The 14,274-nt window shown below is 40.1% G+C and overlaps 1 protein-coding gene across 1 annotated transcript in view; it reads left to right on the top strand.

Moving 5' to 3' along the window:
• The window catches only part of LOC128740653 (mucin-5AC-like), a 42,722-nt gene extending 35,080 nt beyond the window's left edge, over window positions 1-7,642 (top strand). Inside the window, exons 3-5 of the mRNA XM_053836215.1 lie at window positions 3,524-3,993; window positions 4,288-6,988; window positions 7,052-7,642. Coding sequence (XP_053692190.1) covers window positions 3,524-3,993; window positions 4,288-6,988; window positions 7,052-7,642 — 3,762 coding nt within the window. The remainder of the gene's footprint in view (window positions 1-3,523; window positions 3,994-4,287; window positions 6,989-7,051) is intronic.
• Window positions 7,643-14,274: the final 6,632 nt, after the last annotated feature.

Raw genomic sequence — 14,274 nt, 5'->3', positions numbered from 1 at the left:
TGTCCTATTCTACGTGAAATCGTACATCGAACATCGAACATTTCTGAATTGGATGAAACTGTCATATGTCATATAATGACTACGAACAACATCAACAAACGCTCTGACACAGACGGAATTAACATATGTTACACGGGAATACTAAACACACTAAAACAAACTAGTAGAAAAACAACCACAAAGGCAAACACTAACACAGAAACACAAGATCAGACACAATCACAAGCTAACATCACGAATGCAGACCAATGAAAAACAGCACAATTAAAATCAAGTCAATTGTAAAAGTATCGTGCCCAAAACAGGAAGAAAAATTCACGATCAACACTTTGTAAGTAACAAAAAAATTATAACTCAGACAACAACAGCTAATAAAAATACACGTTATAGAACCCCTGATGAAGATCAAAAATATCTAATTTCCGTCATTCATAAATGAAAATACCTCATGCAAGGAATTGTCGTTATTCTACAACCAGGAAAACTTGCCTGACCTGCAGAAATTTTGACATTTGTCATGCCGTCCTTCATAAATACATGCGCGTTAGCTTCGTGAACATTGTTGCGATTTTTAGTTCGAACGATGAAAAATTTTGATGGACGGATTTTAAAACGGTACGACGAGTTTAAGAAATAAAATCAGTTGCGTAATTTTAATAATATGCTTTAATAATCGCTTTTCAGTGATTTCAAAGTTCACGGATCGGAAGGTAAGTGTGTTTTAGTCAAATCAGCACAAGAACTTTTGAAGTATTCATTAAATCCATCCAACAAAGAATGAAAATTAGAATGGCTTTACTTACTACGACGGGAATTAGAAATAAACCCTACCATTTTGATTCAAGACTCATTTTAAGAAAAAAAGGCATAGTACTTTGTTTGAGATATCGTATCACGAATACTATCGATTGCTTAAAAATTATGTCTGAGGAAGAGTTGTAGGAAATTGATGTCTAAACATGAAAAAATAAACCAGATTTTTGGAAATGTGAACAGAAAGTTTAAAATAAAGATATCAAAAATATTTTTATAATATTTTTTTTAAATGGAAGTACTTAATTTGAAGTCTATAAAAAATTATTCTGAGATGGAGTAACTTTCATGAACGGACTTCGCTGAACAACAGACTTTCATGAGTTTTTTGAAACTCGAAAGATCGAAACAATAGGCAAAATGGGTCTTACATGTGTATTACAAAGGTTTGATGCACCAGCTTCTACAAAGGTCTGGGCACATCAGCGCAAAACGATCATGTCAAACGAGCATTTCAAAGGAAATCTATCCCAATCGTGGCTATGGTACATGTTCTCATTCACTAAAGGGGTTAAAAGACTATAAGTTACTTGCACGGTAAAGATCACAACGATCATTTCCTAGTTCCAGCTGATTACCTTAGGCGTTTTAACCTACAAACGGGATAATCGGATCAAACCACATCTCATCTGGATGTGAGAACAGTGCACAGTGGGGCGACTCCATACAAATGCTGGCCAAACAAAAAAATCTATTTAAATCAAGGAGAATATGTGGTTCTTAAGTAATTTTGGGGTGCTGAGCCCGAATTTCAGGTTTATTTTGCATTAAAATGTATATTTTTTGTGTTAGGGAGAATTTTCAACTATTTTTCAAGTATTTTTTAAGTATAATGACGTATAAGAAATGAGCGTCGTTTTGAAAACTATTGCAGATGAATTTTTATATGATAAAAAATTATATAAAACAATACAAAGCAAGTATGTGCTTTAATAATCATCACAAAATCCATATAAGTTAATATTAATCAAAAATCAAAACTTTTCCCCTTATTAGTTTTCTTAATCTTCTTAATCTCCATCTTCTTTTTCTTCTTCTTAATCTTTTTCTTCTTCTTCTTCTTCTTTTTCTTCTGCAGAATCATTCGTTTCGCGTTTCGTCTTCAATAGTAATATAGCGTTCTCAGAAAGATTTTTCTAATTACATTTTTCCGTTTCGCAGAAGCTATAAGCTTTATCCGGAGAAATAAGAAGACGAATAATTCTATCACGATTTGTATTTTCACACTCATTTTTGCATGTAAAATATTGTCTTGTATTTTTATCACTATTTTTAGCATAAGGCAATAACCTTATTTTCGTGAGGGTCAATACCGGTGTTACCTGGGTTCAATTCCCAATCCCGCAGAAGTCACGAATGACCCGAGTTGTTAAAGTGACTATAATTAAACAAAAAAACTTATTTTTGTGCTTCTTTTGTCATTCGTCCTATCAGCAATATAGTTGTCTAGATTCATTTATGACCGCGAATTTAAATTCTTTGGATTGCAGTGGACGTATTATATGAGGACTTTACCCTGACATAAAGGTTTTTGGTATACAAACAATAAGTTTCGAATTTTTCTGAAATAATGTGTTCAAGAACTTGCCATAAGAAAATTTCTCAACCTTTTAATTAATTTCATATCTACACCCGTGATTTCAGAACTAATACCAAGATTGGCATAAGATCTTCGAGCTGTATTTCCTTATTTACTATCGCTGTATCCTCCAGATTTCCTCCAACCTCTAAAATCTAGTCAATATGCAATATGGACCATACATTCGAAGCAGCTTATCCAACCATGTAAAGGAGATATCCCATAATTAAGATATCCTACGATTACTTTGAGTGTTTGCATTTTGACTATATTGTTGAATTCTGATATAGTAGCCTTACAAGCGTAACATCTGTGCTCTGCGCTACTCTGCGCTAAATGAGACTATATCCATTTGAAAGCTCATATTTTACGCTAACTTTCACCGGTAGTGTCAATAGTGGCGAACCTTGGCTTCAAAACTTTTAAGCGTATTTTATGCGAAAATATGGCACTTTTTTAATGAAAATTAAAATTGTGGCGTATTATGATAAAATTACTGCATACTCAATTAATGGGCTTTATTCAGCACTATTTTTTGAAGAACTTTTCCTTAGACACCGTTGAAATCCGAGCTACCATTAGACCTCTAGCATGTTTTGAAATATTGGGTTATTTTTCAAAAAAACGCTAAAACATGCTGAGATAGCATACTTTCAAGATTCATAGAAAATTCAAAGTTTGTCATATTGATCTAAAATTTTGGATTTGAACACTTCAATAGTATAGAATCACAGGAAAAATACAACGGAGAGTCGAAATGAACTTTCATTTTTTGGCTGCTGGCCAGCGATTCCCCACTGTGCAGTGTGCGGCCGGGCCGCTATGATGTGTTACTTTCAATTTGCTGGTCTAATTTGGCGCAGCCAATGTCCCGTTGAATGCCATATTCATGCATCGACTAACGACAAAGCAATTTACCGACAATAACACCCAAAAGCAACGCATAAAATTCCATTGCAAGGCCAATCTCTTCCGACCTAACGGTCAATCGAATTTAACTGCCGCAGCACAGCGGATGATCTTATTTGTGTCCGATCGCGTAGAGTGGAGTTGAAGAAAAAACGCCAATTAACGTCACGATGGGTGCCTTTCTGATTCTATTTTCGTTTTTTTTTCATTCCTTCCGTATAGGTTCCATGGAGACCCATCCCATATCACGTGCCTCAGCAACAGCTGATTAGTGTGGCGAGTTTTGATACTACCAGCAAGGACGAACTAGTTCATATCGCGCAGCATAATGCGCAAATCCTGAAGCAATTCAATCAGCCCATCACTCAGTACCAGAATCAAAATACGCTCCAGATTGCATCGGCCAGCAGTCAGCAGCAGCAACAGCAGCAGCATGTTCAGCCGCCACCGCACAAACCGTACGGCGGTCATACACCGGGACCCAAGTACATGACCACGCCGCTGCTGCTGACGAACGTCAGCCCAGCAATGCCCGGACAAACATTGGCCCGCCATGCTGGCAAACCGTACGGCAAATCGGACCAAATCACCACACTCAACATCGTGCATCAATCGACGCCGAAGATCATCACCCAGATGTCTCATCTCGGTCCGGTTGGCGTTAAATCGGGCAAATTCAATACCCAATTCAGGTAAAACTGTGACCAAAGGAGACGACAGGGTACGACATATGTACAGTTCAAAGGCGCGTTCGTTTGTCAGCGGCAAGCAGAAGGGGAGGTTTCTTTTATAGCATTCCCGTTTTATTTTATAGCCCATGTAGGTTATTTTTAAACAAGCTACGAGTTATGCTCTTTGGAATTTCAAGTCGTTTGGAAGCGCCGAAAGTAAAATTTTTTAATTAGGGAATGTTGAGTGTTAGGGTTTTTTTGTGTGGATTTTTTGATAATCATTATGTTTATTATTGTGATTCGGTTTAATTTCAGAGAGCCTGTCCTGAACGCACCTCCGGGACCTCCTCAGAAATCCACACTAAAACCACATCCAGTTATGAACAAACTGCAAACGCACATGGCAGTTGCGTACCGGCAAAAGCAACCGGTAGCGGCCACCTCGAATCGTCTAGAACATTACGTCTCTCCGAATCTGTACGGCACGTACATCCAATTCGGACAGGCTTCCAGCCCGCTGCAGACAGCAAAGACAAAATTTATTAGCCAAATCGCCAGCCATCCTAGCTTTGATGCTCAGCTCAAAGGTTTACTGCATGCTGGCGTTGGAAGTAGCTATCAGCAAACTTTCTCGCACATTAAAAACCTTCAGAAGATGAACTATCTGCAGCAGCAGAGTAAAATTCAACCCTTCTACAATCACATTCCCCTGGACATCGATCTTCCGAAGAAGCTGGTCTCTTCCGGGGAGAAAGATTTGCCCAAGATCCAGGCAACCACATCCAGCCCGCTATTTCCTCATATTCCGCCAAGTGTCCTTACCCCGTTCTTCCAGCAGGTTCAACAACAGCAACAGAATAAGTACGGGTTCAGTCTGAAAACGCAGCATCCTGCTCCGCCAGCTGCAACTCCTGCTCCGACAATTGTTTATGAGAAACCACACAAAATCCAACAGTCTCAATTCCAGTTCGAATCGCATCAAGTTCATCCGACTCAGTTCGGTTCTTATAAAGACCACCATGCAAGCGATTCGTTCGGTTTTACCTCTTATCAGAGTCACCAGCAGCCTCCAATTGATCATCAACCTCACGAGATTGGAAAATTCAAAGAAATTCCGCATCAAAATGTATTCAACGAAATTCACGATGAATACACTAAAAATTTAGTTCCACCACCACTTAGCACCCAGCAGGCTTTCCTACCAACAGTACTGACTCATGCTGATCCGAGCAAAGACCCCATGGAAATACTAAACAAGTATAACATTAATCCACATTCCCCTCTCCAGGATGCTAATCGATTCAGTTACGAATCTTATGCTAGGCCCAGTTCATCATCCCATGCTCAATTATCGACTCCCAGTTCAGTACCAACGACCACCCCGGCTACTACTCATTATCCATCAACAACCACGCCGCGGCAACCTTTCTATTCGCACACAATCAACTTTGCAGGGGATCACAACGGCTACAATCAACCGGTACTGGTGACACCGAATAGCGATAACTGGATAGGCCGAGACAAATTCATCACTACCGAAAAACCGAATATTTTCAAAAACCTTTTCCGCTCGCCGGAGAGTGAATACAAGCAGCACAAACTGATGCATCCGGGATACACGGGATTGCCTCCGAATAAACGGGTCTCCACGACCACCCCTGGTTCCGTGTCCGATGCTTCAACCGAGGAACCACTAATTACGCACAGCTTCTTCACCATCGAAGATGCCATCTCGGATCCGACTCTCATCCCACCGGGGAATCGCAACAAATACAAGTACACCACCGAAGCGGAGGAAAACCGCTTGGAAGATCATCAACCGGAAATCGTCACAATCGGATCCTTTTTGGATTCCCAAGAACAGGGAACCACGACCGTGTTTCCTATGTTCAAAAGCAAAGGTCGACGGCGACGTCCAAAGCCGCAACAAAGCACTGAAGTGTCCGCCGAAAGTTCGGACTCTACCGAAAATCCAAACAAAACCCGCTTCCGGTTACGACTAAGACCGACCACCGAGTCGGAAAATGAAATCAAAACAACTCTATCGCCTCCCATCACAACAACGTTCCTCGCCGAAGAAAGTTCCATACGAAAGCAGCGAAAAAAACTTCCAACCAACTTCAGTCGGAATCGTTTCAGCACGGGTGGTAACCGTGACGAGCAAGATCAAGATCGACCGTCTGGAGACCAGCAACTGCAGCAGCAGGACGTCTCGGCCACGCAAGTACCGCCGATCACGACGACCGCCGCGGTGAGCTCATTCTTCAACTTCAGCAACGATAACAATCAGTTTTCATTCGGTGGTAATGGCTTTCGGTCACGCTTTAGACCCGGTGGTGGCACCAGTGCGGAACCAAAGCCCACCCGAACGAGAGGCAAATTCAGTGACGATCTCGATGACTTCTTCAAGTCGGATGAAATCACGCGTGACATCGAGAACACTCGACTCAATTTCAAGCTGCAGAACAGCAAACCCAGCCTAAGGCTACCGTCGGGTTCATTCAGTCCCGGTATCTCGTCGACCTCCACCAGTTTCACTTCGGACGAAAGCAGTGCCGAGGTCAACCGAACTCGAACGGAACTCAATCGTCCGCGGTTCAGCATCAAAGAGTATCGCAGCAAACTGAACCGAACGGCTCCCTCAACGGTGGCAACTTCTTCCATTTCGTCCGACATTGAACTTACGACCCAAGCGGCTACAAAGCTGCGCTTCCCCACCAGGAACCGTTTCGTGCTCAACACGCGTCCGAACAAAACGGCCGACTCTAACGAAATTCTTTCGCCTAGTTCTAGCACGACCGAAAAGTCGCTAATCAACAATAGCGAATCTACTACCATGACGACGACGCGAACATCGTTCCGACCGACGGGACCCAGAACCAGCTTCAACCGGTTTACGGTGAAGAAGACGAGCACCGAAACGCCACAACTGCAGCAGCAACAACCGCAATCTTCTTCAACGCCCAGAATAGTCAATCGGGGCCGGATAAGGCAGCAAGACACTACGACGCAATCGGTAAGTTTACGTGAACTATTTAATATACCTAATTCGTTATTTTTGTTTTATAAATCCTTTCAGTCGCTCAACCGAACCTCGATCCCATTAAACACCAGCACCCTTGCGAACCGCCGGCCTGCCAAAATTAGTCTTCGCCAGCGCATCCAGAATTTCAACCGCAAGAAGGAACCGGAACCGGTGCTTAAGGATGTGGACCAGGACGGAAACAGCCTGCTAGTCAGTTCCGATGAAACCAAAACCGAGGATCTGAGCAGCTTGGGCACGGTGGTCCAGCAGAACCGTTTCGAGGAAAATTCTCCGCCGTCCTCGTCGTCATCTAGCAGCAGCAGCAGCAGCAGCAGTACCACCACCAGCAGCACAACCACCACAACCGAGGGTTACCGGCATCCGGAAACGGCAATCATGAAAATCTCCCCGAAGGATTCCTCCAACACCTTCACCGAGGGCGATTGGGATCTGAACGGTGCCTCGTCCGATTACAGCAAGCGCGTCGTTGAGCTTACACTGTCAGCCAGCAAAGAGAAAGGTTTCAAATCGGTCAACAAGGGACTGCTTTCAAGGCGAGTTCCCGGATATTTTACCCTAGCCACCGAAGATCCTATACTGCCAATCGAGGCGTTTTTCCCACAAGTTAAGAAAGTGAGTGCGTGATAAGTACTTGAATGATGAAGTAACGTGTAAAACGAATGGACGTGAGTGTGATTGAGTTGATTCGGATTGCGTCGAACGGCCAATTATCGACACTACTGATTGGTTGGTGCCACGGATGCGAGGATAGAATTTATTCCCAAGCTCTTGTGTCCAATCTAGAGTGTCAACAGCTGGCTAGTACTTAAGCTGAAATACGGAACGGCTACCGTTTAGTTCCATATGTTCTATGCATCAGAATCTTTTATTTTAAAAATAATTTATTACCAATTTACTGTCTGTCCTGTGGAGCAAAACAATTCACTAGGTTAGCTAGGCAATTTCAACGTTTCTAATTTTTTTAGCCAGAAGTCGAACGATGATGCATGCATGCTAGTGAAGGGTGAATGTATCGAAGCAAAAAAAAAGTTTTTTTTCTCAGCCAATTGCATGTTCAGTTCTGATACGGGGCTCACTGAACATCGAGTAAGGAGAAGCAGATGCCTTTCAGAGCTGCTGAAGTGTAGAAGTGTAAATTTGATTTTTTTCGAATTGATAGAATTTGTACCTACATAATGCGTAGCGACACATTCAGATATCGTCGAGATCGAATTAACTAGAGATAGGATACTAAAAATGAAATAAATCTGTACATAATTTATTAACTTGTGGATTTCTTATAGAAAAGATTTATTCACCATCTTTGGATTTCTTTTTGTATTTTTTTTTTTCTTCAGTTGAAAATAGGCTAATTAATTATCTGATTTAAAAGCAGGTAAGTAGTAACATATTAGATAACTAGCTGATTGCCCGATCTTACTCGGGGCCCCTTTGGCTCTCAGTCACTGGTACATCTGTTATTGTAGAGAAAATTCTCATAATGCAAGAAATAAATTCCTTTGTCAGTTCCCCGCATGTTGTCTCCCAGCCACTTTTAAATCTGATTTCTTCCCGGTAATTTCTATAAATCCTATTGTACAAATGCTTTCGTTCTAAATGCACGAGGAACGCACCCCTTTGCCCATTTGATCCTTTCTTTCCCCATCTCCCTCGTTTGCCAATCTACCCTGCGCTGATTCTTTTGTGCCAAAATACATGTGTTTGACAAACGTCGTTTAATGAAGAACAGTCCAGAAGTTCCGGAACTATGGCGAAACATACATTTGGCAACCTCCCAACGCTGATTCCCTTCCCTGATTGACCGTCCAGGCGTTTTGGATTTAGGGCCTTCCCCTGTTACGAACCCCCTTTTTCAATCCCTTCAATTCTGATTCCCGTATGTTAAGGAACATGTGTACCAAGTGGATGAAGAACCGTTCAGTCATTTCGGAGTTATGGCTTCTTCCCCTGTTAGTAACCTCCCCCTTCTTGTCAACCACCCAGTGCTGATTCTCTTATATCAAGGAACATGTGTGCCAAGTTTGGTGGAGAACGGTCAATGCGTTCTGGAGTTATCGTGGAACTTACAAACATACATACTTTAAACGTAAAAGCTGCAGACACATCTGTGATTAACCCATTTATAATTAAACAGGTCTAAAAAACGCTGACAGTTATTACTAGTCAGACTATACTACCTTGTGAAGGATTACTTACGAATGGCCGAAACAAAAATGACCGAATCATGAATGGTCGAAACACAAATGGCCGAAATAACGAATGGCATAATATATCAAATGGCCGAATCACGAATGGCCGAATCACAAAAGGCCGAATCACGAATGGCCGAATCACAAATGGCCGAAACACGAATGGCCGAATGCCATATTCGATCGAAAATATTCATAACCTTCAACCGGCGCAAACGTTGGGTTGGGTACGGATACAGGAGGCGTACGACGCGATGGAAGGAACGATGCCTGAAGAATTGGAGAATTTCCTTACATATTTTCGGAATACTTACATAAGTGGGAGGAACCGGAACAACAGGCCATTGTTTCACCCCACTCTGTGGTCAAATTTTAAGCCTGTCATTGACAAGCTACCGTGGATCACAAATAGCTTGGAAGGATGGCACTAACGATGGACAACCATTGTTGGTTCCCATCACCTGTCAATGACCAGGATCATCACAGAGCTGCGTGTGGAGCAAAAGGCGATAGAGGGGAAAATCCTTAGAATTCTTCAGAGGGATGTTCCGAATTCGTGCCGATAAATAGACGAAAAATCTACTCGAAATGTGTTAATGCTCACAAAATGAGCAGCAAAAATTTTGTTGACGCAGGTGCACTTTTATTAAGCACTAAACAAAGGCGTTCGTAAAGCATGTTTTGTTTGTTTAATAGCAGTAGTTTGTTTTTTGTTTGATTAAATTAATTTTTTACTACTTGCCAATTCATGGTTTTTTTATTGAGTAGTTATTTAGGCATTCCGAAAAATTTCGGCCTTTCGTGATTCGGCCTTTCGTGATTCGGTCTTATGTGACTGTTATTGAAATTCGGCCATTTGGATTTCGGCCATTCGTGATTCGGCCATTCGGTACCAGCCCCTTGTAAATTACTAAAGGTTATTTTAATTTTTTTTATTTAAAAGTACCGTGAACGTACCATATTCTGCCCAGTTAAGACATTTTTATGATTCTTCCGCTATTCTAAGTATCCTAGATTTAAATTAACAACGTGGATAGCAGCAACGTGTAGTGCTACGGTCTATAATATCTGGTAAAAAATATGGGAATTATAAGTCGACCAATAATTGAGTATTTTTTCGTTTTATAAACTTATCCACGGTGCCTAATTCTGCGCACTTTCTTGCTCATGTTTCTAATTCTGCGCATATTTGCTCCTAATTCTGCGCACCCAAAAAGTGAAAATAAATACTCTTGCCATGCTTTTTATGTCTTTATACGCTGAAAGCACACAAAAAAAATCCGTCATTAGCCATTACCATAATTGAATCCATGATCCGGCCTTCTTGTGCTGTCCGGGTGGCAAAGGAATATTGTTATCATTTTGATTGCCTCATTTTAATATTTTATTCTCGATAACGTGAAGGACGAATTGATTCGGGTTTTCTGCATACTGAACATTACACTGTAGACTAATACTAAAAATTGTGTTTTCATATAGAAACCACTTCCCCACTCTCTGAGAGCCCCATGAGGTTGGACATTAACAAAAAAAAAATAGAACACATGGTTTCATGAATTGGCGCTCGTAGGTTCGGACCCCGAGACGCCAGGACAGGACGCCACAGGACGCCAATCAATGTAAGTTAAAGATTCTACTTGAATTTTCATGCCTCTATACCTCAGCCATTTGGGCGAGGTTGCGTATTCTTTCGCGATTTCTTCGTAGGATACATTACTGCGCAGAATTTGGCACATGAATAAAAAATGTGTGCCTAAATCTGCGCATTATTGCATCGCATTTTTCTAAGGAAAGCAATGCATGCAATCACTCTTTTTGTCTAAAACATGACTAAAACTAATTATTCTTTCTAATTATGCTGGGTAATTTGATCATTGCAAAGAATTTCGATCATAAATTTGTTAATTTTCTAGAAGGACAATCTTAGCTTTGGTGCTAACGACGATGTTTTCTGCCATATAAAATACTTTCAGTTTCACTTTAAATTATTTCGCTCTCAAATATTATGGCCCGTTAGTGAATAATGGCGTAATATTCAACAGACGTTTATAAAAAAATAACGCAATGATCATAGTTATGCACAATGTTGAAAAATACTCATATAAAGAAAAATGCGCAGAATTAGGAGCTGCGCAGAATTAGGAGCTGCGCAGAATTAGGGGCGGTCACGGTACTCCGAAATCACGTCGAATTTCCGCAAATTCGATTAGGTCGATACCACCGAAGGATCCAGCTTAGTGTTTATTTCTTCTGCACCCGTTTTAGTAGTTCGAATGTTTTTTGTATGTTTCTTCAATTTTATTAGGAATTAGGCGACTCCCCAAAACTGATCGATCTATGAGAGGTAAATATTTGTTTAAATGGTGCAGCAGCTGATGAGAAAAACCGGTTCATAATTCAAACCTCTGCTTTGGTGATCCTTGATAAATCTATGCTGGTTCCAAAAATTATTATTCTTTCAAACTCCGTTTCCACATTCTTTTAGAAATAATTTAGCATCGTCAAATGTCGAGGTGAAGGATTCTACTTTCAATTTGAAGTCTTCTGGGTCAGAGGGTATAGCGATCTGTTTTCGTTACCTATGGTATATGCGTTTTTGAGTAAGCTTCTAAATTTTATTTTGAATGGGAGTGTAAATATTATCGCTTATTCAAACTTTATTTTTCCTTAACGTCACGAGTCAAGAGCGATAACTTTGTAAGGAAGGGTCCTAGAGTTTTGCAATCTTGAGCAAAAACGTGTATTTTGAGTCTTTCAATAATCGCCTAGAACCATATATTCTTGTAAAATGCAACCAACATAAGCTAAATATGAAAAACTAATTTTTAAAGAATTTCGAAGGAAAATGCTCTATAGCTCTGCAGTCGATAGAGATAGAAATGTCATTCCTTCAGCAAAGTTGTTTGCCTTTATATTTTCTATAACTTTGCCGAAGAAACCAAATGTCTGTTTACTAACACAAAAGAATGGACGGGTATCGAGCTTATAGCGAACGCGAAACACATAAAACATGCTTGCCGTACTCTCTTTTGGGTGGTTGGGGACAACCGGAACCCATACAAGTTTATAGTACTTGGCTTGAGCTTCAAGATGAAGCACTGATTTCATAAATCCACTTGCGCTATTTTACCCCAAGGGCTCGTGAAGCTATGGAAATTTAAAGCTTGAATATATGATAGCTTAGAAAGTGAAAGTCCCATAGATTTGCGGTCTTGTGCAAAAACGTACATTTTGAGTGTTTCAATAATTTCCTAGAACAATGTGTTCTTGTAAAATGCAACTAACGAAAGCTAAGAATGAAAAACTAATTTTTAAAGAAATTTCAAAGAATATGCCCTATAGTTCAATACTCGATAAAGATAGAAATTTAATTTTTTCGGCAAAGTAATTAAAAAAGTTATTTTTTTATTTTCATTATAGTAAGCGACGACTAACTTTTGGCAGTTTTATATTAAGGGGGATATTCATACGAACAAAAGTGCTGAAGGGCGTAAATGATAAAATGAAAGCAAAAGATTCTAGGAAAAAAGTTCCACTTTTGGCCCTTTCGGACCACTCACTGTTCGGTAGGGTGTATCAGCATCAGGTATCAGCATCTTTGGCTCGAGCAGCACGTTCCTCACAATCATGTGGAAGATTTGTGCCTTAGGGTGTACTCGACTATCACAGGCTTTGTATCGCCTTTTCATGTTGCACAAGTGTTAGTGACAGATGATATTGTCAAACGTGTGCCTATGAAAATGCTCTACGAACACTATGACAGGTTAGCAAACCCTGTTGCCGTCAGGAGCCACTTTACTGACGATTGAATCTGCGAAGTGTAGCGTATCTACGTTCTTTAATAATCTAAGGTAAAAGTGAATTTCAAGCAGCTTACAGATCAAGAGTTTTACACGGTTTCCGGAGAAGGAAAGACTCAGCAAAGCAAAGCGTAGGTGCAAACATTCCATCCTCGAAACGTGACCTTCTATTTTTATACGACAGCCTTCGCAGCCAGTTGTTAAAAGTACAGTACAATTTCGTGGTAAGTGCTACGATCCTATCGACTCTAAGCGCCTCTCCCGGCTGGAATCTGGACATACGACGACTGTTGTCATAGATCCTTGAAAAACACATGGTTTAGATGGCGATTTGCACCGATGATGATGGGTTAAAAAATGAATTCAGCTTGACTACTAGTAGTTTCAATCAAAATATTTATGTAAGGAAATGTTTGCAAAAAAAAATACTTTGTTGCCTTTTTCCGACTAAACATAGTTGCTCCGTGCTGTTTTGGCCAGAACACGCTTTCCTATCCGCGTCCAAATCAAAAATGTAATCGACGGAACTACGAACCACAAGAAAACTCAGAAAACTGTTTGAAAAGAGAAACTGATCAATATAAATTGCTTATTATGCTTTGTCGGAATCCTAATGGTTAGGTAATCATTGAGCTTCAAAAAGAAATTTCTGTACCGTTCCACCCTGTAGTCCTTTGCGATGAATCCAATTAAGTTTTTAAAAACGTCAACAGATGAAGAAAAGATTAAGATTTTCTGATTCACAAAAATCGAATCAAATCCAACCTGCGGGTATAATGTTATTACGCTTTCTGAAAGCGGCCAGCTTTATTTGCTCTACTATTCAAGCGACCGGTGATAAGTATCAAAACACGTTGGTAAGTAACAAAACACATCAGTTTGCAGAAATACTACACTCATTGTATTTATTTCTATTCTGTCATAAATGTGTGGAATATAGTATGCTGCTGTTTGATTGGCTAGGTTTAAAACGTTGCGTTTATGGATAAGGATAATACGTTTCTTGTTTTTTTTGTGTATACTTCCGATTTACGGTTCCCATTACCAGAATTGTGGTGGATTGGGTAATATAGGGATTATTTAATTTTTTTTTTATCAATTATACTTATACTCATTGATTGATTAAAGTTTTTCAAGGAACCAAACTATTTGTTAAACAGTATATTCTTTAAAAAAAACTTAAAATAGATCATTTATAATAAAAATATATAATTTTTGATAGTCATTATGATTACTAGATCTTAAAACATCAAGAACTGTTTAAGTA

The sequence above is a fragment of the Sabethes cyaneus genome, chromosome 3 (genome assembly GCF_943734655.1).
Source record: "Sabethes cyaneus chromosome 3, idSabCyanKW18_F2, whole genome shotgun sequence".
Taxonomy (NCBI): Eukaryota; Metazoa; Arthropoda; class Insecta; order Diptera; family Culicidae; genus Sabethes; species Sabethes cyaneus.
Note: the sequence above shows the minus strand (reverse complement) of the source record. Positions and strands in the feature narration are given on the sequence as shown.